At 44.5% G+C, this 21345-nt stretch overlaps 1 protein-coding gene and 1 long non-coding RNA gene across 3 annotated transcripts in view; one reads left to right on the forward strand and one right to left on the reverse strand.

The window, feature by feature from the left end:
* The window catches only part of LOC125766406 (protein neuralized), a 35529-nt gene that overhangs the window by 6858 nt on the left and 7326 nt on the right, over window positions 1-21345 (reverse strand). Inside the window, exon 1 of one of the 2 annotated variants that reach the window (XM_049432342.1) lies at window positions 374-2551. The exons of the other annotated variant lie outside the window; for it this stretch is intronic. Coding sequence (XP_049288299.1) covers window positions 374-539 — 166 coding nt within the window. The 5' untranslated portion in view covers window positions 540-2551. Of the gene's footprint in view, window positions 1-373; window positions 2552-21345 lie in introns of those variants that run through there. 2 annotated transcript variants of the gene reach the window in all.
* Window positions 8219-20384, forward strand: LOC125766455 (uncharacterized). The gene is made up of 2 exons (XR_007418663.1): window positions 8219-10494; window positions 10526-20384. It is a non-coding gene; the product is annotated as an uncharacterized LOC125766455 (long non-coding RNA).

Consider the following 21345-nt stretch of genomic DNA (forward strand, 5'->3'; position numbering starts at 1 on the left):
TGTCCTCTCGACTGTGACACAACCTTCGAAAGGGAACTTCGTCTGGCTTTTCCAAGGAGGGAGAAGAAGCGAAAGAACAACTACGAAAAAAAAGTTCGTTACAAAAACGGTTACGCGTCGGTAACGCTTTAGGGGAAGACTAGTGGAAAAATGGTGCAGCTGCCGTTTTGTATGTTTTAGACCAAGAAAATGCACCGAAAAGCCTTCCACCGTTTTAAGGACGAAAAGCGAAGGGAAGGTGAGTTTTAACGGCTAATTTTACGCGGACTCAAAACCGGTTGTGGTGAATATCCTAGAACTAAGCTCGTTTGTCTTCAAAACTACCAAAGTCCTTGTATGTGTAGGATTCAATGTGATCATTACTGCTACTAACCTAGTCCCATGCGTTTCTTGATCTTCTTCAACACCTTCATCTTGTTCTTGATGGGTGAGAAGATTGTGTCGTTTTTCTTGTTCTGTTGCTGCTGCTGCTGCTGCTGGTGATGTTGCTGGCACTCGACGATAGCGGCACCGGAACTGGTCACGTTCAGTACACCCATATAGAGGCCTATATTGTCCACCCCTTGGCGAGGCGGCACACAATGGTCTACTAGAGGAACGTTTACTACCGGAACTCGCCTGCCGATTCACTAACTATCGTTCGTTGTTTTTACCAAACGTGTAACCAACAATGTCAATTATGCAAACCGTGTGCACATAATAATGCGATCGTCACGTGAAATTTCTTCTCCAAGCTCCACACACAGTCACACAAACATACATAAACTTTCACCCGTTTCCGTTCTGTGCGAGAAAGTTTCTTTTTTTTGTGATTCCGTATTTACATTTATGTTTTTTAACGCCCCACCGGCTACTCACACACGCGCGTAAAAACAAAGCCCACAAAGCGAAGCACACATAAACAGAAAGCTAAATTTTTGGTGGGGTGGTTCATACCACCAACCCTCTTGGGGGTGGGTAGAGGGTTTTTGGGGGTGAGATGATGTTCGCGAAAATGCGAAATTGGCGATCGCGCGAAGAACGCGAACTTTGGCTTCTTTCCACTTTTGTTACCACTTCTTCCAACCACCCCTAGAGGAGGCGCGTCCGTTACGGGCTGTCTCGCTTACGCTCGCGCGCACGTCCGTAGAACTGATGCTTCCCTTTCACCACGAAAAGCAACAAACCTCCCCTTTCCTCGTGGGCTCGTTCGCACCCGTTCTGCGCTTAAACCCGCTTCTTCTTCACGGGACCGGAATTTCGCGATCGTCACTGATTTTTCCCACGGTTTCAAACTCCGCTCGCACACCGATACGCAACACACCCCTTTTCGCCTACCGCACAATGTAATGCGCCGCGTGCGTTTGCTGGCTCTCCGATCAGCGCCGTGTATCGGGTAACGTGAGCAAGAGAGAGCGAGAGATCACGCAACACAAAATATATCTCGCGCAAATAAATATTTAAGACACAAGAAAAAAAACACACACAAAAGCCCGACTAGGTGTAAATCCGAGGGTGAGTTAAGTTGTTTAGGCTTTTGTTTTGCTACCTCACACACTGTTTTGCTGCTTGATCTTCCGTTGGGATCGTACCGGAATCGTTAAGGAAGCTGGGCTTTTTTTTTGCTGTTTTCTACATAAATAAACTTTCTTACAGCAGCGTTTGTTTTAAACTTAAACTGTACTTTTCGTTCACACACAAGCAAAAATTGCTGACTGGGACTGGCTGTGGCACGGGGCTTCGAAACGAGATTCGAAGGACGGATTGGATTTGCTGACTCAAAGCGGACCCGCAACACACGAATGCTGGTCCGTACCGGAGAACGGTGTGAGATGAAGTGACTGCTTCGATGAGCACGACTTGCGTATGTCGACTCGCCGGCCCTCACGCGAAACATCTCTCTCCCTTTCGCTGCTATTGCTTGCTCTCTCGCTCGCGCTCTCCTCCATTTTCTGTCTCTCTCTTTTCCACCCCATTCTATGCACATTTGATGAGATCTTCCCTTAAAAGCTTCTCTAACTGCTGCCCGAGTTGGAAACATGAGCACATCGCAGCCGGCCATTGCCATCTCTCTCTCTCTCGCTCTCTATTTCATTTTTTGAACGCTCTCTTTCGTACCGGAGTAGCATAAAACAGACCTGCATGCACGCATATCCCGTGTGCCGATGCGCTTCGGGGTTGCTTCACCCAGCCCTGAACCGCATTGCCCCTTCCCTATGCACATACACACATCGGCCAGCAGCGAACCGTCCATCTGCTCGCTTTCATTATGCTCTCTGCGTGTGCTTACCTTCTTTTTTATGTCTACAGTCGAAGGTGCGGTAGTACGTGAATCGTAGGAGATCTCTTGCATCTTACTCGCTCCCGGTATAGATCGTTTTTGTGTCTTTCTAAAATTGTTTTATGTCGTTTTCTTTCCCTTTGAGCCCGCGCGCACTGGTCTAGAATACCTATGGATCGTCTCACGCCCGCCAATGGCACGTTGGTTTGGGGATTCCCTCGTTAGGTATCTCCCCAAGAGGAAGGCACCTCCATCACCATGTCAGAGGTGAAGGGGGGAGGAGAGATGGAAGGTAGGTTGGGATAATAAGGTCTGGCCTTTTGCTAGTTACTCATTCTAAACAGCGAAACGCCAAAACACACCCCGCTGCCGTACCCTCCCCACCAGGAAGATCTTCTTCTTTGCCCATTCGTACAGGCTTGCACACTGATGATCGCGCGATCGTGATCGAAACTTCAACCTGGAACTGTTCCTGGTTCCCCAGTGAAAAGCCACATCAGACCAGCCTTTCTCACATGAGGTGCAGTTTGTGTGTGTGTGTGCTTGTTTTCTTTCTCCATCGCTTTCGATGATCTTTCCTCTGCTGGAAGTTCCCACGATGGGTAGCATCTTTTGTTGGGTTATGGGGAAAAGAAATGCCACCAGGCTACTAACGGTAACGATGCAGAATTTCCAGAACTCGCTAGTACATGCTGCATGATGATGAGTTTCTAAAGAGATGAGCATATATGACCTTTTTCTTTGTTTTAATTGATTGCTGAAGAAGCACATTAGACGACTAGCTCTGGAAGATGCATTAGAACACTGTCTTATCTCAGCTGTTACAAATTAAGTTCCACGGGTTTTCACGTTAGACGTGATCTCAAAAAGACCACCCAACAAATTTAGTGCCCGAAAAACCATTCAACCCATTCAACCTATTAACGAGCCGAACGTCTGATTCACCACCATCAGTCAGAGAAGAAGTCCGCGGGATAGATGTAATCTTTAATGTATCATTTTCCTCTACAAGAACCTTCGCTTTTCTCACATCTATCCTACTCACCGGGACGTAATGTACCGTCACTATCATACTGTCCCACTGTTGGGTCCAAGACCCTTGATGTTCACTTAACCAACGACCCTAACGCACGGCGTATGTCCAAGAGTAGATTGTACCGAAACTCAGCTACCAACCCTTGACCACCTTACAGAGGACCACCTCTTTAATCTCTCGTTGCTAGTTCAGTTCAAAAAGCCGTGTGAACAACTCCGGATCATGTATTTTTCATGTTTTGTGAACCATAAGGTGAACCGAGTTTCGTGACCGACCGGACTATACGGTCCACATAGTCTGTGGAGTTAGAAGACATCAACTTCCCCTAGGAATGTACCGCTTTGTTGGGTCCCAAAAAATTGAGTCGTTTTCCAAGGCCCATTGGAGCAACAGTTTCCCAGGGTCTATCTAACCCCGCCGTAAGTTAAGCGCTGATGTGAAGATGCGTCAAAAACAAAAAAAAAACCGAAAGAGAAGAGCAAATCTCAACGCGTGATGTGAACTGGTAGCGGAAGATGATCTGCAGGAAAAACAAAACCTCCATACATACATACAGATCGCACCTCACACTACACACCGTTACAGGAAATGGAGGAAACTCGACCCTGAGAAAGTCTTTCATTTAATGGCAAATGGACCCGCGCTTCGATGGTGATGCTTTTTCTCGCCGCGAAAAAGGTCTAAGGTGACTTCACCAGTGTGGACTACGATCGAACGAACGGACTAACCTACATATTGGCGGACAGGAAGACTTGCCTTCCCCTGAACGTTTTTCTAACCAACATCAGTGCTTAGCGCAAGATTTGCAGCACTTCAGATAACCGGACGTGGCATTTAATCGATTCCTCGGCTTTCTTAGCTTGTCTGGCTGTAGGGATGGGAGAGCAGGGATGGAGAGCGAAAACGCTAATGGATCTCGTCTGTTTAGATCTCTGTTTACGTTTTGCTCGACTTTGCGACCGCTACCATTCCAGTATTCCCTTCTCCTCCGGTAAGACATAACGATCTGATCGATTCTACGCGATCGTGTTGAGCGTTTAGCTTCCTCAACAAGGTTGCCATCGAACCGTTGGTGACTCATGCAACGGGATGCGATAAATCTTGTCTACCTGTTCCCAGTCCGCGGGTGTTCTAGCCGCTCACCAATCAGCTAGATCTGATGATTTGAGATCAGTTTTTACGAACCTCAAATCGAAAAATGTTTCCCGTTCAGTTCCCAGTGTCGGACTCATCGATAGCACCCGGTACGACATCTTCATCTAGCCACCTTCAGTAGACTGGCGAGCACGAAAACATTTCCGATTACTGTACCACTTATTTTCCCACGCTAAGAAGAGTGCGAGTAGCTCGTACGATTGCGTCAAGTTAAACGGTTTGTCCCCGTGTGTCCTCTACCGATGTAAAAGGTGGTAATCGCACAAGCAAAACAAGCAAAAAAAAAATAACCTCCCGTATACAACGTCACTTTAACCGAGGCCACGTTTCTCTCAGCTTAAAGGAAACTTTTTTGTCATAGGTAATGATGGAAAATTGACTCCATCATTCCATCGATTGATGAATGCGCGTCTCGGGACAGAAGAAGTCGCTTGTATGACAGCAACAACATCAGCAAAAGTCCAATGAGAGTTTAGCTTTTTATCTACTTCTGCGTCAGAAAGGAAGCAGTAAAAACTGAACCCCGGTTAAATGGATTGTTTATGTTACCTGTGCACAGTTCTGCTAGGCTGTGTTTCTTTTTAGATTAAAAAAACGAACGATTAATGTTGCAATTTACCTTTCTAGTGGATAAATTATGGGGGAATGCGTTTAGTTTTAGTTTGCTCGAAGTAAACAAGTGTATGAGAATTGTTTATAGATAGATTGGCTGAAATTAATGCATGTAATATTTTTTCGAAGGAAATTACATAGAAATAATTAATCTCTCTGACATTTTTTTTCAATAAATACAGTCATATATCGACTCAGAATGGTCACTACAATTTCGGTTGTCTATATGTTAGACAAAACCTTAAAACTCCATGAAATAGCCCTAAGTTTATCGTTGGACGATTATTAATTTTATCTTGAACTTTACATAGATTGAAAAGCTCCCATCAACCATAAAACTGTATTAAACATATTTATGATAATGAAGCTAAACATACGCATAACAATGGCTAAAGTTTGTGACATGCCCTCAAGCATATTTGAACTCTGTTTAAATGTAGAACTGCATTACAAACCACACCTTTCACACGTTCTTGCCAGTTCCAGGCAAAGTTATCATCATGCATATCATCTATAATAGCATGCATCCCAATGTTGCACCCGGTGCCTTACATTGCTAACGGAACCTTTTCTATTGTACTGCCGCCATGTATGTTGAGTGCTTTTCAATCAAACGGTTTTTTTTCGTGAACAAATATTGATTTTCCCATACCAACTGCATCGGCTATCGGTTGTCACGCTAAATGTAAAGGTGTGACATACCGATCGAGGCAAACTACTGTCGTACGCCTACATAAATTTGAACACTTTCCTTCGTCACATCTTTACATAGCTAGACATCTGATCCATGCTTGTATATGTATGTATGTTGATGGATTTCTCCGCGTAGGGTTTAGTTTTATTAATGGTGGGTTTCGTCGAGGGGAGGTGATTTGAGAGAAATTAGACGGCCTTTAAAAGGCGGTAAAACTGACACCTCCAGGAAAAACTGATGTTTAGAGTGATAATCGCTCAAAAACCTAACGACGGGTTTCTCTTTCGCTCGCTCGTTGGTTACGATTGATGGCTACGTTGGAGCATTTTTATTGCTTTCATTCAAAACCCAATGTCTAACTCCCCCTGCACAGGGATTGATACTTTCAACTGTTTCCATCAAAATCCAGGTGTGTCTGTTGAGTTGCCGAAGATGCCTTTAATGTAGTATCTTCACTTGGAGCCCACTTTCCCACGCGACCTTAACTGTTTGGGGAGCACAATGTGCATACCGAGTTGAAGAATTGAAAAACTTACACCTTTCTTGCTAAGGAATATACGCGGTAGTGAAGAACCCATCATCATGCGTTCTTCCTGGAACGAACGTCACGCACGTTCCGGAATTTCATTCAACGGCAGGAATGTCATGGCAAACCCACGATATCCCACTGAATTGTTGACCAATAGGCCACACCATTCAGTAAAAGGGAGCACGGGATGTGCTCAGAAGCGGGGACAGTAGAAAAAAAGATTCACCCATACACCTCTATACATCTAGGGGTAGATGGAGAACGATGGACGCATAACTCTCCACCCGCAAGCAGTTACGTGGTTCAATGGCGTACAAATCTTCTCCGAGGAGGACAGACCCCAACGACATTCACGAAGACACTCCTGCCGTGTTTGCCGAAGGAATGGGTTTGTTCTTCTCCTTCTCATCGATACACAATTTTCATACGCCCGCTAAATGTCGCGGTGTCCGCTCATTTGCCGTGGGTTATGTTTGCAGAGACGCTGTCCCTACCACCCACCTGAGATTGTCTGTACCCTTTTGTTGAATATTTTTTCTCCATCCTAGCTTATCCTTCATTCATCTCTCTCCCTTTCTCTCTCTCTCTCCCATCGACTCAATCATTATTCAATCGACCATCTGTAAATACCGTTCCGTCGAATGTTTTAATGCTGTTTTACGCGCCTGCCATGTCTGTCGGGGTGCGATGAATGGAGATGACGAGCATACGATCATCTGTTTCACTCACGATCGTCATCCCGCCGCGAGCTGGACGATTAACACACACTCTCTTTCTCAGCAGCTCACCAAAAGCATCGCCTTCGTAATGCGCTTTATTGGCGAGATTATTCGTCAGTTTCTCTTATGTTTGTTTTATTCAATCCTCAAACTATATACCAACCCAAATCACGATCGACAACAGCCAAAGATCTCACGAACGAGGCCCCTTCCTTTAACCAGATCTTTACTAGATCAAAATGTTGTGCTCGGCAATAAACAGCGCGACTAACGCGCGAATCAAATAAGACCAATAAAAGGGTAAACCTTAGAAGTGCGCATCGGTACCGCTTCCAAATATTTTGCGTCCAAAGTCCACCAGGAAAAAAATCTCCACCTTGTTAATTCGAGAAAGCCAATCAATTAATAACGATTTCAACATTGGCTGATGTGATGTTTCCAAGTGTTTTGCAAGCAATTTTGGTGGATTTAGGTTGATACGCCTTTCACCGATCATTGAAAATTGGAAATTAATTCTATTCTTCATGAAGACTTCAATACCCAAATGTTCTTTTAAACTTCGTTAGATTTAAACACTGCATATTTTTGTTAAAAGAACATCACCTCCATGAATGAAATTGTGATCATACGTCTTTAGTTCTCTCTTTCTCTCATATATTTGTCTTGGGCATCTCTCGCTGATCGAACCCCAAATGTGACCTAACCTATTCGTGATGATTCACCCGCGCAATATCGCCACCATCACAAATGAGGATCCGGAGGGATCCGGAGTGGATGCAGGATAAGATACCAGTCGCTGCAGGTTTTGTCTCGATTCAGAGAGAAAATCAAGTTTCGTCGTGATCACCCTGAGAACGGTACATCACGGAAGAGACTTGCAACGATGACCAACCTCCAAAGCGAAACCAAGAATATCTTGCTTTAGAAATGACGCTATATCTCGTTCGTTTTTTATTGCAGCTCATGATTTTGCATGTTGGCTCGCTAAAGAAAAAAAATACTCTGAGGAATGTGTACCATTTAGATAAAACATTCGGATTGCTAGTATGTTGAAGGTAATTTTTATACAATTTAAAATAATAGACATATCATATAAAATCAAACAAACAGTCAAAATATTTTAGGATCACTCACTTTTGAACACAAAGACTAACATTATTGTGATAATTTAAGAAAACCATTTCATTAGGAAGGAATATACACCGTCCAAGCTTTCCAGCTGTGAAAACAAAGAGCGAATCGAGTTCAGACATACTTTAATTACAAAACAGAACACAGCATGACAAAATGTTTTACGATTGAGTCATTATCGGTTCGTTTATGTCTTCACTCTCCAGTTTGTCCCCGGTATGATTGACCATAAAATATGCTCCCTGGGCAAGAAGGGAGGGCACCTGTGCACAACCTACGGGGAATTTCCATGGAAGGATAAACACCCTCGTACGATCATCTGATGCACTGTTGTGGTGGGGCGTGATCTTCCCACCGGCGCAACCGTTACGACCTGTAACACTCATCAAAATATCATTCATGTCGGTCTCACGCGACATGTGAGAATAGTAGAATGAAGCTAACGAAGAATGAATATCAAAACCCACCAACCAAGCCACAGTTCCAATGCTGATGCACCTAGCTGCAGTGCCAAACGTAGACCGGACTGTTGTGCTTTTTATTATTCTCGTCGCTGCAGACTAAACGAAGACTTCGTTCGAAAATGCTTTGTTCAAAATGAAAGTACACCATGCCAGACCTGGTAAATGAGAATCGGCTCTGGTGTTACCACATCACACGTTTCTGCGTTACCTTCCTTTAGGGCCTCTTTGATCGGTTCCCTCTAGCTCTAAACGATCCACTGTGGGAACCTCGACCTACCAATTCTAAGACGTCACCCAGGGAAATATACTGCAATTGCGTCTATTGCGACTGCCGTGAGCTGTGGCCAGAAATTGTTTCCGCCGTCGCAAGGTCTCGTACGGTCACAGCCAATATAAACACACACAAACGTGCAGTTGGCCGCCGAAAGGGGTTATGGATAACTGCAGGTGGAAACGAACTGCAAAAACGACACCTTTAGCAGAGTCTGGAGGCAGAACGGTGAACGAACATGTAAACACACTGGAATCCTTCTCCAACATCGGTTCTGTCTCTTTCCGTCTTTCCGAACGCTTGTGTCTACCGTGGACGTGCGATGGATAAAATTATACCTTTCAACATTTGCAAAACCGTAGTAGCAAGAAGAAAGGAAGGCCCTGCAAAGCGAAAGGCCGCGGGGGTAAGTGAGCCTCCTAAACCGCCCCCACCAAAATCACATGCCCGTTTTCCGCAAACTGTCACTCCGAGAGGGGAATGGAAGGTACGGTAACGCTTCGGGAAGACCTGCTGGTAGCACGGCCTGAAGCCTCAACGGTGTTATGCATGGGAAAATATTTTAATGGACGAATCGTGGCAACCGTAGCGCAACGAACCGACGAAAGGAAGACAGAGGAAGCCCGCGTAAGCACATGATTGATTTTTCGTCCACTGTCTCCACATCAGGCTTGCTCGGTTGGTGCGCTCCGACAGTTGTCGCATTTTATTTTCTGCCCGTCAGAAGGCAAAGCCTTCGTCCGCACCGTAGTCGTCTCGAATAGCGCTAAGCTGGAGCCCAGTAACGAGGTACTTGTGGTGGTAAACGACACACTAACTAAATCACTTTACGCGCACTAAACTTGGTGCTCTTCCTTGGTGCCATTCGTCTCTAGCTAAAACGTTTTACAATCATGAGCTAATGCTGTGATTGATTGTTGGAAAAAGATTTTCCTAATCTTTTTGGATAAAGTTTGCGTTTGTAAGATACATCATTTAGATTTTCTTTTCTTCGTCAAGGTTCTGCTCTAGGTGAATGTAAGGTCATTTATTTCCTTGTCACCAATATCTTAATATCTGCGAAACACAGAGCATTAAGAACTTCCACTAATCTTTGACTACTACTAGCTGAACTTTAGCGCTATTGCTGAGCAAACCCCCAGAATAGTATACCGGTTTACTAAGCTCGAGAAGTTTACACTAAAACTAACAGATATCGTTGTAATTCCATCTTCGCTTGCAACCGCCTCAACATGCTCCATTGCATCCCAAAAGTGAAATGTCCCAATGTGATGTCGGTGGCTTTGCTGCCTTTGCCGTCTTGAGGTTAGGGTTAGGTGATGCACGTCACGATGACATCAAATTTGCCCGATCTCAGCAGGAAAACTGGAAAGGGAAGCTCTTGCTCTCTCTCTCTCTCTCTCTTTCTCTCTCTCTCTTCCACTCTAATACTCTTTCTCAGTAAAGGTACGAAGCGTATGCGTATTACGTAAGAGACGCCACGGTTCCCACGCGATTCGCATTGCGGTCGCTCCAAAATCTACCAAACAGCGCCATGACACTTCCCATGGCTGTTCAGCATTTCGTGATGATGATGCCAATGTCGGTTCCACTAGCGTCGAATAATAAGTAACTCTAGCGACGGTGTTCCACCTTTGTGTCGTCCTCTTCTAAGGTAACACATTTCTGGAAGTTCTTAAGACCCTCAGCGTAACTACAGTGAGCACCCAGTGCGGTGGGTTTTTGAGCCTTCTCACCCGTTTTGATTGGTGAAATTGGTTTTCATTACCTGTCAATTAAGTTTTCTCGGTCGTGTCGAAGGTCTTTGTCTTGGGCTGGTTCGTATGCATCGTTTTTCGGCGGGGGCATGTAAAGCACCCCCCGAATGCTCCCAATCCAGCTGAAAGGTACCTCCATTAGATAACTGCCGAGGCATTCGTTCGTTAGATTTGACAGTCGCTGTACTTGGTGGGAAGGAAGAACGCAAACGATTTGATTAATAATACCCGCACTACATTGCTGCTTGCAGTGCTTGCGGGAAGCCACATATTTGACAGCCATGAACGATGAACGAATGGGGTGCTGCTATGGATGGATCATACTGATCAACTTAATCGGTCGGATAATTAGCAATTAGGTCGTTTCAACTCCAGCTTTAGAGCGCCGTTCGTGCCAGAAGGTAGGGTAAAAACGACCCTAACTTCCGTGATTCCGCCAACGAAACTTCGACACGATCACGATGACGAGGAAAGTGCCGTGGGAACATCCAAGGAACGTGATGATGGGCAGAATAAATTCAACACCCGAGTTCGCGAGCTACTAAGCAATAGAAGAAGCAAAACCGAACCACCCTAAACAACTTTGTGTGCGTGATTTTCTACGCTTTTAATTTCTTGACGTGAGATGCGCGCTACTTTCACTCGCCGGTAGAAACTGGACGGACCTTGAATCGTTTGGATTTTGAAGATTATTTTCGCAACACATCTTCTTTCTCAGTTACGTCCCGGTGCAAGAGTGGCGCTGTGGCTCGTTAGCTCGGTTTGGCTTGTTTTTGTTAGCCGATCTCAACCTCCCACGACCCAGTTGGGAAAGTGGCCGTATCACGAATTCGTTTTCGATTTGGGCCCACGCTTGATCAATCAAATCTAAACGAAACCCGAATAGAAAGGGAACTGATTAGCTTCAACGCACACATCGTGCTGCCCTTTTTGGGTGAAATGTAGCTAACTCGATAGCTGATTAATGATGAGCCACAAGCACGATTGGAGGAATAGATTTACAGCTACGTCTCGTTACTGCAGAGGCAGACACCGGAAACTGGGCTCATGTAGGTGTGTAGGAACCTTCAATTTATTTACCTTCGCGTGCTACTTGAACTAAATGTAAAGAATGGTAGATTTCTGTTATTAGTTTGCACGTTACACGATATTGACTCACCGTAACTACTCGCCACCAAAGCAGCGTGGACTTATTTGCATGCTAGGCAAAAAGCGTCACTCGACTAACCGGTATGGATTCAAGCATCAACAACAACAAGCTGCATGAGGCGCAAAAAAAAACCATCACAAGAGATATCACCTCACCCTACCCGACGACTCCGTGGAGACTAAATATCTACGTCAAAATATAAATTATTTACCACTTGGTGCTACCGCACCGGACCGGAGTTAGTGAAACTAAAACCACGAGCGAGCGAGCAAGTCAACGCCGGCGGGACGGATACCTTACGCTGCACACCATGCAATCCACCCAGCCGTGGGACAAATGGGGACAAGCGCAACCAAGCATTCCGACTCTACAAAGCACCTGTGTTGTGTGTGTCTGGTTTCGTTTACGTTCCACCGCACCATATTGTAGGTCAAACCGGACTCCGAAAGAAGCTAGTGGCCAGGTGTTAAAGGCATGTGCGGGACAAGTGCGCTTTTGCATGAATCATACGTAATGGAGTGCCGCGAAGCAACAAGGGGGACCCTTGGTCTCAAGCCCCCACTGGAACTGGTGTCTCGCTTTGCGCCGAGCCCCGAGCACAGTCCTCAACAAAAGCTTCCCATTTAACGATCAACATCCTCTTTGGCGCTGGTTCGCTTCTGGTGGAGTGTGAACACATTCTACAGCTACTTCGCGAGAATTGCTGCGCTTCTAGCACCACTCCAGACCATGGTCCGTTCATGGTAGTTTTTGGCACGTGTTAATATTGCCCAGCGCGTAAAGTGGGATTCGCCAATGGGAGGCGGAGTGTGGGACAGCATTATTAATAATCAATCTCTACTACATTAGACCGCCGCGCGGTAAGTGCCACAATCGGAATAGCATGGCGATAGTTGATTGGAATGTTGTTCTTGCCGTGCAAAACTTGGTTTCGGTACGTTGGCCCCTTTCGGTGCTTTCGGTGAAGTATACGACGGAATGCCACCAGACTGCCTGTCGATGGCCGAAACTCCCCACATCCGCAGGTGTCCGAACAGCGATTCGGCAGAGTGGCTACTTAAGCCACTGGTTGAGCTAGAGTTTTTGACATCTTTCCGTACAAACTGTTCTCCACACAAGTGGGCAATAATCAACGAGCACCGGAATGTCTAGATCGGTACGAATTCCAGCACGGTAGGAAAATTCCAAGAATTCTCTTCTTACAAACAACTATGCTTCATTGTGTCGTTCGCGTTCTAAGGTAAGACGATTCAGGCAGTAGAGTATTTCATCCAACTCCTGTGACACTTTACGCTTATGTGCAGATGCATGTATCTGCCGCCACATCAACTACAATGTCCGACCTGACGCAAGCAGAAAATCGATTGGACATCTTTTCAGGTTCATCAACTTGTGCAATGGTCTGCCCGCACTGCTTGTCTTCCACATTGTCCTCGCGTACGACCAAACGCCAAGAATGACCTGTGCCCGACCTGTGTCGTTCGGTGTCGTGTGGCCAAAAAATTGCACACAAAAGAAATGCATCTTTGAATGCACAAAAGACGAACCTTTTTCTTCCAAGCTTTTCATTCCATTCGCTACAACGCTAAAAAAACAGCGAAGCACAGATTTCTAAAAGCAAAAAGATGTATATTACAGAAAATACAACATGATCACGATCGAGAAGAATGCATTTGTTTTGTTCGTTCTCTCTCGCATCTCGTCAAACTCCACTAGTCATTACTTACCAACAATCGAGAACGATATCGGGATGTTTTTTTATGTTTCATGGGTATCTTCAGACGAAAAAATGAGGGTTGCTGTGAGATTTTTTACTCTGGAGCTGCAACTACTATCGAACTTCATCCCAATTCTGGAACACGTATCGTAAAAGGATCGCGACCTTTCATGATCATGCGCACACACCTTGAGCATTTTCCCATGGAATCGCTGATCCCTGGAAGTTCCTCTCTTGTTTACTTTTTCTGTTTTGATTCCCGTCATGTAGTGCATTGTGCCGTTCCTGCATCGCACTGTAGGGGCGAGTGCATTCATCAGGGAAAACCTTCCTCAAATCGGTGCCGAGCGAATCATTAATATTTCGACCTATTTTTTTCTCCTTCAGAGAGTCCCGTGACGGGACCGATTGCTCCCGAACGCTGTTTTTGCTTTTATGTTGGTCTGCACAAAATAGGAAAAATGTCACCAAAATACCGAAAGGGGATGGAACACGGGAACAATGTCATGAACGAATTATTTATAGCGTTGTACCTGAAGTAGACAGGCAAAAGGGAATGGTAAAAGATTTCCATTTCAGGGAGATATATTTTTTTATATTGTGTGAGAATACTTTAATTAACAAATTTAAAAAAAAAACAAGCGCTACAGCTGCTGCAGCTAATTCAAGGCAAAAAGATACAAAACTTAAAAAAAACATTAACATTTTCAATTTTCCCAGGATATTAGGAATCCCCCACGCAACTTCCCGCTGCTTCATCTGGCGCTACGGGACCGACAACAAACGGTAATACAAAACCATAAAACCAGCGCCGTTCGCTGCTAAAACAAACTTTCCCATCCTTTGTCCGCCCACCATAAAAACACTAAACAAACTCGCTTCCATGTCGAAGGTTTGCAAGCCATACGGTGGAAAATCGACTCTGAAAGGATCGCCGGGATCAAACGAAGCGAAATGCAAATTCCACACATCTGGTACTATCCGAACGGGCATTTCCGGACGGCAGATTGATTTTCCCAGATGGCGGCGGGAGGAACGATCCTTGCGGTCGTCGGTGTATGTGTGGGGTGCAATAAAACTCCCTTTCTTCTGGACGGTGCCCCGTTCGATGGTCTTTGAAACAAAGGCAATTACACATCCCGCTGTCAAAACACAACAAAATCAACAGCCGCACAAACTCTGGCCGAATGATAATCTTCGGTTTATCCTGTTTCCTAATTATCATGTCCCTTTCTGTGTTCGAACCAAAACGTAAACCGATCCGGATACGATCGATGTACAGCTGCTGCTGCTACACGGTGCATCTCATTATCTTCTAACTGCGAGCAAAAACACCACCCAAATGATTTTGGGTGATCGATTCTTAGGAAACGTTCCTTCTAGGATGTAAATTACCCCTCCGGTGTACCTTTTCGCTGCCAGATGTGTTTTTTTCGTTCTTTCTCGTCTAACTTCTCACTTTTCGCTTACTGAAATTACCTGTAATTGAAGGGTGCAATCAATATACCTTCCCCAATATACCTGAAGTTTAGCCACCAAGAAACACAGGCGAATTTGTCTCTCATTGACAGTTCCTGTCCGGTTGCATGTGTGCAAAAGGGCAAGAGGTCAACAGACGTGCAACAAGGACGACCGGAAACCGGAATTTGGATGATCATTGATGATCTTCGAATGAACGCTAAAGGAACCCAAGGATGCGGAAGTAAGGGAATCGATGCAGCGTATCAGCACGAATGGTGAAAAAGACAAAAAAAAGGTGAAAAATTACCCAAAACCAAAAAAAGGAAGTAGAAAAGATTGGAACGAAAAGCAGCAACAAGGGAAAAAAGTGAGCAAATGCTAACACCGATCTATCGACCTTTACTTCCGATCTTCGTCTGCGTGAAGATCGTCTTTCTTCCGTTTCTTTTTTTTTCCTTAACGGATGTTGGGAAATCCTTCTTCCTTTAGCATTGAAAGGAAGCACATTAAATTTTGCTGCAGGAACAGATATGAAAAGAAGAGAGCAAAGAAAAAAAACACACACAGGATCCATTTTACATCTGCGTGTTCACCCAATACTTTGCACACAAATCCTGAATGATTGGGAAAAAAGCGGAAATTTCCTCTTCCGCTCCGAGCGTTTAATTTGATTTCGAGAAACAGACGTCGCGCATAGTAAAGTGGAACTGACAGACAGGCGAAAGCGAAAGGAAGAATAAAAAGCACCACAACACCAGAAAGGAAACGAAAGGAAAAAGTCTCACCAGGAACGACTCGCTGTATTGAGGGTGGATAACAAAATGCCTGCTATACCGGCAGTATGGAAGGTCCTTTTTTTAGGGAGATCGGTCCCACATCGCCAGATGTCGGTGTGAGGATCCGGGATTGCCAGACCATTTCGATTTAGGACGATTTGATGGTGTGCCGTGATGTGATGGTATGGTCTCTATATGTTCGATGGCGTGGGAATGAACTCGATTTTGAATTTCTAACATACTAGAGATATAGCGGGAATAGAGTAGAAGGCACATGCAGACAAAACTTTCATCACCTTGCTGGCAGATACGGGGAAAGCCGGATGCATAGGAAATTGGGGAAAAAAGTTAATGAACTGTTTCGAGACATGGAACAAATCCGTGAACAAGGTGCGTCCGGATGCAAGTTTCTTGATGGTAGAAAGTTGTGGGAAAATCTTATAGAATCTGCACTATTATAAGATATTACTAGAAGTTATAAATAATTCTTGACATTTCTTCTACAAAGTCATGTTTATATCAGTGTGTAGATAAAAAGTTTTGATCATTTACAACTTATTCTGCCTCATGATCGTCGGTCTTCAGTCAAATATAAGGAAGATTTTTGATCATCTAAACATTAGCCTATTTATTTTATTAGCAATTGTACTCGTTATGTCACGAAGAGATGTTAAATTGTAAACAAAAAAAAACATTCACGCACGATTCAAACAGCACATGATACGTTCCTCGTTTTCCTAATTCCCTAATTCTCCTCTCCTGCATTATTCAGCAAACCTCTCGCGCATTAAAAACTACACCAAACTGGCGTAATTAATGGCACAGTACGCCACGGTACATCCCACCCTCCGGACATTGCGTCCGGAATTGGTTTCAAATTAATTACCTGCCCACAGACATAGCGCCCACTTGAACTAGTTTTGGATGGTTTTTTGCGCTACACACGCCTTTGTGCTTTAATTAAACGCGAATCAATTAATTGCCAGGGAAATAAACGCGCGCACGAGCAAACCAATTAGCTTTCACTCGGTTAACCAAAAACAGAAGAAAAAAAACATCAAAACTCAAAAGCACACACATGCGGTCACGAAAATCCGATTGCCGCACGGAAAAGTGGTACACGAAGTAAACGCCGAACTACTCCCTATGTGGTAAGCTCGTGGCATGCAAATGGATTAATTTTGGTTTTGGAAAATGTACCTTCGGTTTATTTGAGTCGTGCCGATTGTTAGACAAATATGACGTGCAAGACGAAACCCAGAGACAATTAATTAGGTTGATGGTCTAGAGCAAATGGCAAACGATTTGAGCGTGAGGTCAGCGTAAGCGTTTCGATTTGAATGTATTAAAGTACACATTGTACAATGAGACTGATGTTCCTGAACGACCTGAGTTGTGCCAGTTCCCACAGTGATCATAAAATCGATTACTTTTTTTTACTATTTAATTCGTTTTTTTTTCTTCCTTCGAATTGTTATTTTAAATCCATAAAAAGTATCCACCAGGTATAAGGACGTACCTTCAAGACGATCAAGGTTTTGTGCGAATTTCGAAACTCCGTAATGAAACGCAAACTCTGCCTTGAATATCCTCCAAGAAACCCAACAGAGTCTTAGAAAATCGCAAAACAAAGCGATTTATCGTACTGCAATGTAAGAAATGTGAAGAACGTCTCGACCAGGCAGAAAACCCATCTTGCAGCAAATGAAACGAACTGCAGCAATGCAACGGCGCACTATTGAGGCGAACCTGAAAACCACTTTTCCTTAAAAACATGCCCAAGTACCATGCACCAGGAACAGCTGCTTTTTGGGATTTCGTTTTGATGAAAATATTATCCCTTCTGGAAGGTTTTGAATCTTGAAAGCACTGTTTCTTGTAATAGTACGTTCCAATCGTAAAGGCTACGACGGTTCGTCCTTCCACAAATCGTCCTGCCGGAGTAGTGTATTCCTTGCATCGAACACAACACAGGTCGTGTGACCGATACCAATCAATTCGGAAAAGCAAAAGGATTCCTCCGAGCAGAACGATCGAGCGCTTCAGAACCCAACCGTGTAAGGTCCTTTCGGTGAGGTGAAACTTCTCTCGCTGTTAGGCATATGCGTCTGGTTCGCTTAGACGGGGGATCGATGAAAGAAGGAGCCAAGCAAAACAGGGCTGCTAAAGGACGAAGCCACAAGGAGACCGAGAGTGAGTGAAGGGACATAAAACTGATAGCAGCCGGTGGTGGCAGCAGGCCAGTGAAGAAGAGCCAACTAAAAAGAAGCAACAACAAAAAAAAACTCCCAGGCCACAATTATATGCTGGCATCGTCCGGTGCCACGCGACACCCGACCAATCAGAGACGACCATTTCGGACCCGGTCGCACTTATGCTGTTGCGGGGTTCCTTGGTCTTTCTAAACGGCATCCCACGGGTCTCGGTCTCCGTAGGGAAGTGGATCACGATCTACAATAAAAAGAAGAAAGGTAAGTTGAAGAAGAACGCTTTAGAAAAGCAATCCGCTTTAGAGTGCGTGTGCGCGCAGATGTTTTACATACACGGCTTCCCTTCTTTCCCCTGCGGGCCCTGGTTCGATGACGAGCAGAAGAAAATGGGATAAATGAAAAAAATACGATTGATGTCTGGAGGATGGATGATACCTGAAGCCGCGCAGTGCAGTTGCTGTGGTTTTCCTTTAGCGGATCAGGCTCGTTTCGTCCTTGCCTGTGAAACAGCTGGAACTTGAACGCTGAGAGCAGCCAAACAGAATGGGAAAACAAAATAAAGCCGAACAAAAAAATAAGCAAAGAACGCAAAAAGCACCTTGCGCCTCGTAAGTCAATGTTGCTGATCGTCAATAGCGGTGACGAGGATGAGATCGGGGCCGGCTGCTGCGCGTCAAGATCCCTATATACGATCGTCATTAACGGGACACCGATGGGCGCACGCCTCTCATCAGACTGTTGTGTTTTTTTTTGGTTTCTTTTCATTCCGTTCATCTTATGCGCTTCTTATGATTTTATGTTGCTCCGCTTCTGAAGCACCGGCGACACGCGCCATGTGCAATTTCTTTCACCATCCCACTTCTACTGTCCTTCTTCTCCACCATCCACCACCGAGTTATATCGGAACTCACAGTAAACAACGCCACATTAAAATTGCCTTCGAAAAAAAATAAGACCACGAAACATAACCAAACAAAAAACGAAAGATACAAACTTAAGCAACCAGCAGCAGCAGTCGCGTGGGTCGTTTGCCGCCTGATGGGGACCCAGGTTCCGGTATCGAACAGCTGCCGAAAGGCGCGTGTGTGCAAACATTAACCCCAAACAAAAAGGAAGCGAAACGGGTGCCAGAGGCGACGATGATATGCCAATCGCATCAAGCTGCGACTCTGCTGTTACAGCAAACATTTTTTTATAAATGCTTTTAGTTTACCCGTTTTTTACACTCTGTCCCATCGATGACGATCATAACCGATGATCGTTTAGCACCGGGCACCCTCTGTCGACTTTGCACCGGGCTGCCCTGATAACGATGTGACAAGGTGTACCGTCGTGAGCTTTCCGCATACAAAATAGCGTAACGGCTGACACCGTAGCCACATCAACGCGACCCACATCCATCTACCATCATCGGTGTTCAGTGTTTAACCAGCGTTTTTTTTTGTGACAACATTTTCGACGTATTTTTCTTTAATGCTAGATCTCTTTCTTCGTCTATTTATATTTAAACAAATATACTAGTTGGTGTTCAGTATGTCTTGTCCCACATACCAGCAACATGATATCAGTGGAAACAAAACTAAAAACACGACATAAACCACCCTTCCCAAAGGACTGGCGGCACCATTCCAGTCAACTCGGCTGCGACATCACCCAAAAAAAGAAGAACAACTATCTACATCGGAACAGGGAGAAGAGTTTATATTTATATTTACCACACACTACGAATAACTCCAAAGACTTATTCTACCGTACCAGCATACACACCCCTATTTTGCGCTGTTTCGCGACGACGTTTAGACGACGTCTATTTTCGGGGAGACACATTTATGATACATCAACACAAATAAGGTAGAAACTTCCGAAACGCGTTCATCATCGTTTTTCTACGCCCCGAGCAGCATTTGGAGAGATTTTAATTAATGACTGTGACTGGCTGAGTGTGGTAAAAATAGCAATGAAGGAGTGAATTCAACACCAAGTTCGGTTTAGGTCTATAATCGTGCCAAATAATGGATGTTTGAGTTCTCTGTACGATTCCTGAAGTTGTTGCTTACAAACGAATGAGTAAAAGTGTTTCAAATTCCAAGAAAAGACAAGTAACTCCATATATCTTAGTCAACCATCATATCTTCAATGCGTACTCACAGCAGAGTTAACCATTCCTGAAAAAACACAGAAATGCAGATGGCCTTCGATAAGCGCTTTACCAAAAAAAAGGATCTTCCAAATACTTTCAACACCTTGCCAACCACAAACCACCAATGATGTTCGCTAAAAAGGGGTTAATCTACATTTCATTCCTCAACCTACATGCACCGTGTGGTCTCCCAACATAACCAGATCTTGAACTAGGGAAATGCCAACAGATGGATCAACAATAGCGTAGGCACTCACAATAGCCCCCCAACAATGCTATCCAAAATGACACATGCTGCCACGCATTGTAAGATCGCCAAAAAAAACAAAGATCATGGCAGTCATTTCCGCGTGCCGCGTTGACTGATGAATTTCCTTTTCACCCGTGGCAATGTGCATCAGATGCTGTTTTTCGCTTGCTGTTATTGTGCGCCTGCAAGAACGAGTGCCATATGCCGCAGTCGAGAGTATTTCCCTATTCGCATGCTACGCAGCAATATCAGAAAAGATCCAGAGAGTTCAGTCTAACAGATCAAGATCTATCAATAGTATTTGCGGTTTTGCTTACGTACGCTGTGCAGCTTTTCTTTTCTATACGTCGAGCTCAATTTACTTTGCAAAGATCTTATCCCCGATGCTTACATCTCTTCCAGGCATTCCATTGAATAGCAAGGAGCCTGAGGTCTGGTCCGAGAAAAAGGAAACGGCCTCGAGGGATCGAGGCATCAAAGTGAAGCCTGGCGCACGCCAGAAGGTGTCAGAGGTACATCTCGTTTGGGTTTTCGGTTCATCTTTCTTGTCGTATATTCGTATCATCTGCTCGTACTGATGCTTGACGATCCAGGATATCAGGACAATTCTTTCGGAGAGGCACCGTTTCAAAGACATATTTGAGGGAACTTTCATTTGTAACATTTTCTTACAACAAAACTAGTTGATGCTTAGACACTCTAATATAAATGTTTGTCACAAACCATGCGAAATGTCAAAGTTTGAAAAGTTGAGAAATTATTAACATACAAACTAATCCTATTTCCAGTGAAGAGCGTTATCCTTGGAATTGCAATATCCTCACGCTTGAGTCCTTCCGGAAGAAAAGGATCTTCTTAATGTTCTTTCCTTCGCATCAATCTTCAAATGGCACGCTCAAATAACAAAAAGAATAACTGATTCCAACGAAAAGAAGCAACCGCACGCGTACATGATGCTCTCTGTAAAAGATCGTCTTCCGAAAACGGCATCACAAGAAACATAGTATGAAACT

This window comes from Anopheles funestus, chromosome 2RL, assembly GCF_943734845.2.
Source record: "Anopheles funestus chromosome 2RL, idAnoFuneDA-416_04, whole genome shotgun sequence".
NCBI lineage: Eukaryota > Metazoa > Arthropoda > Insecta > Diptera > Culicidae > Anopheles > Anopheles funestus.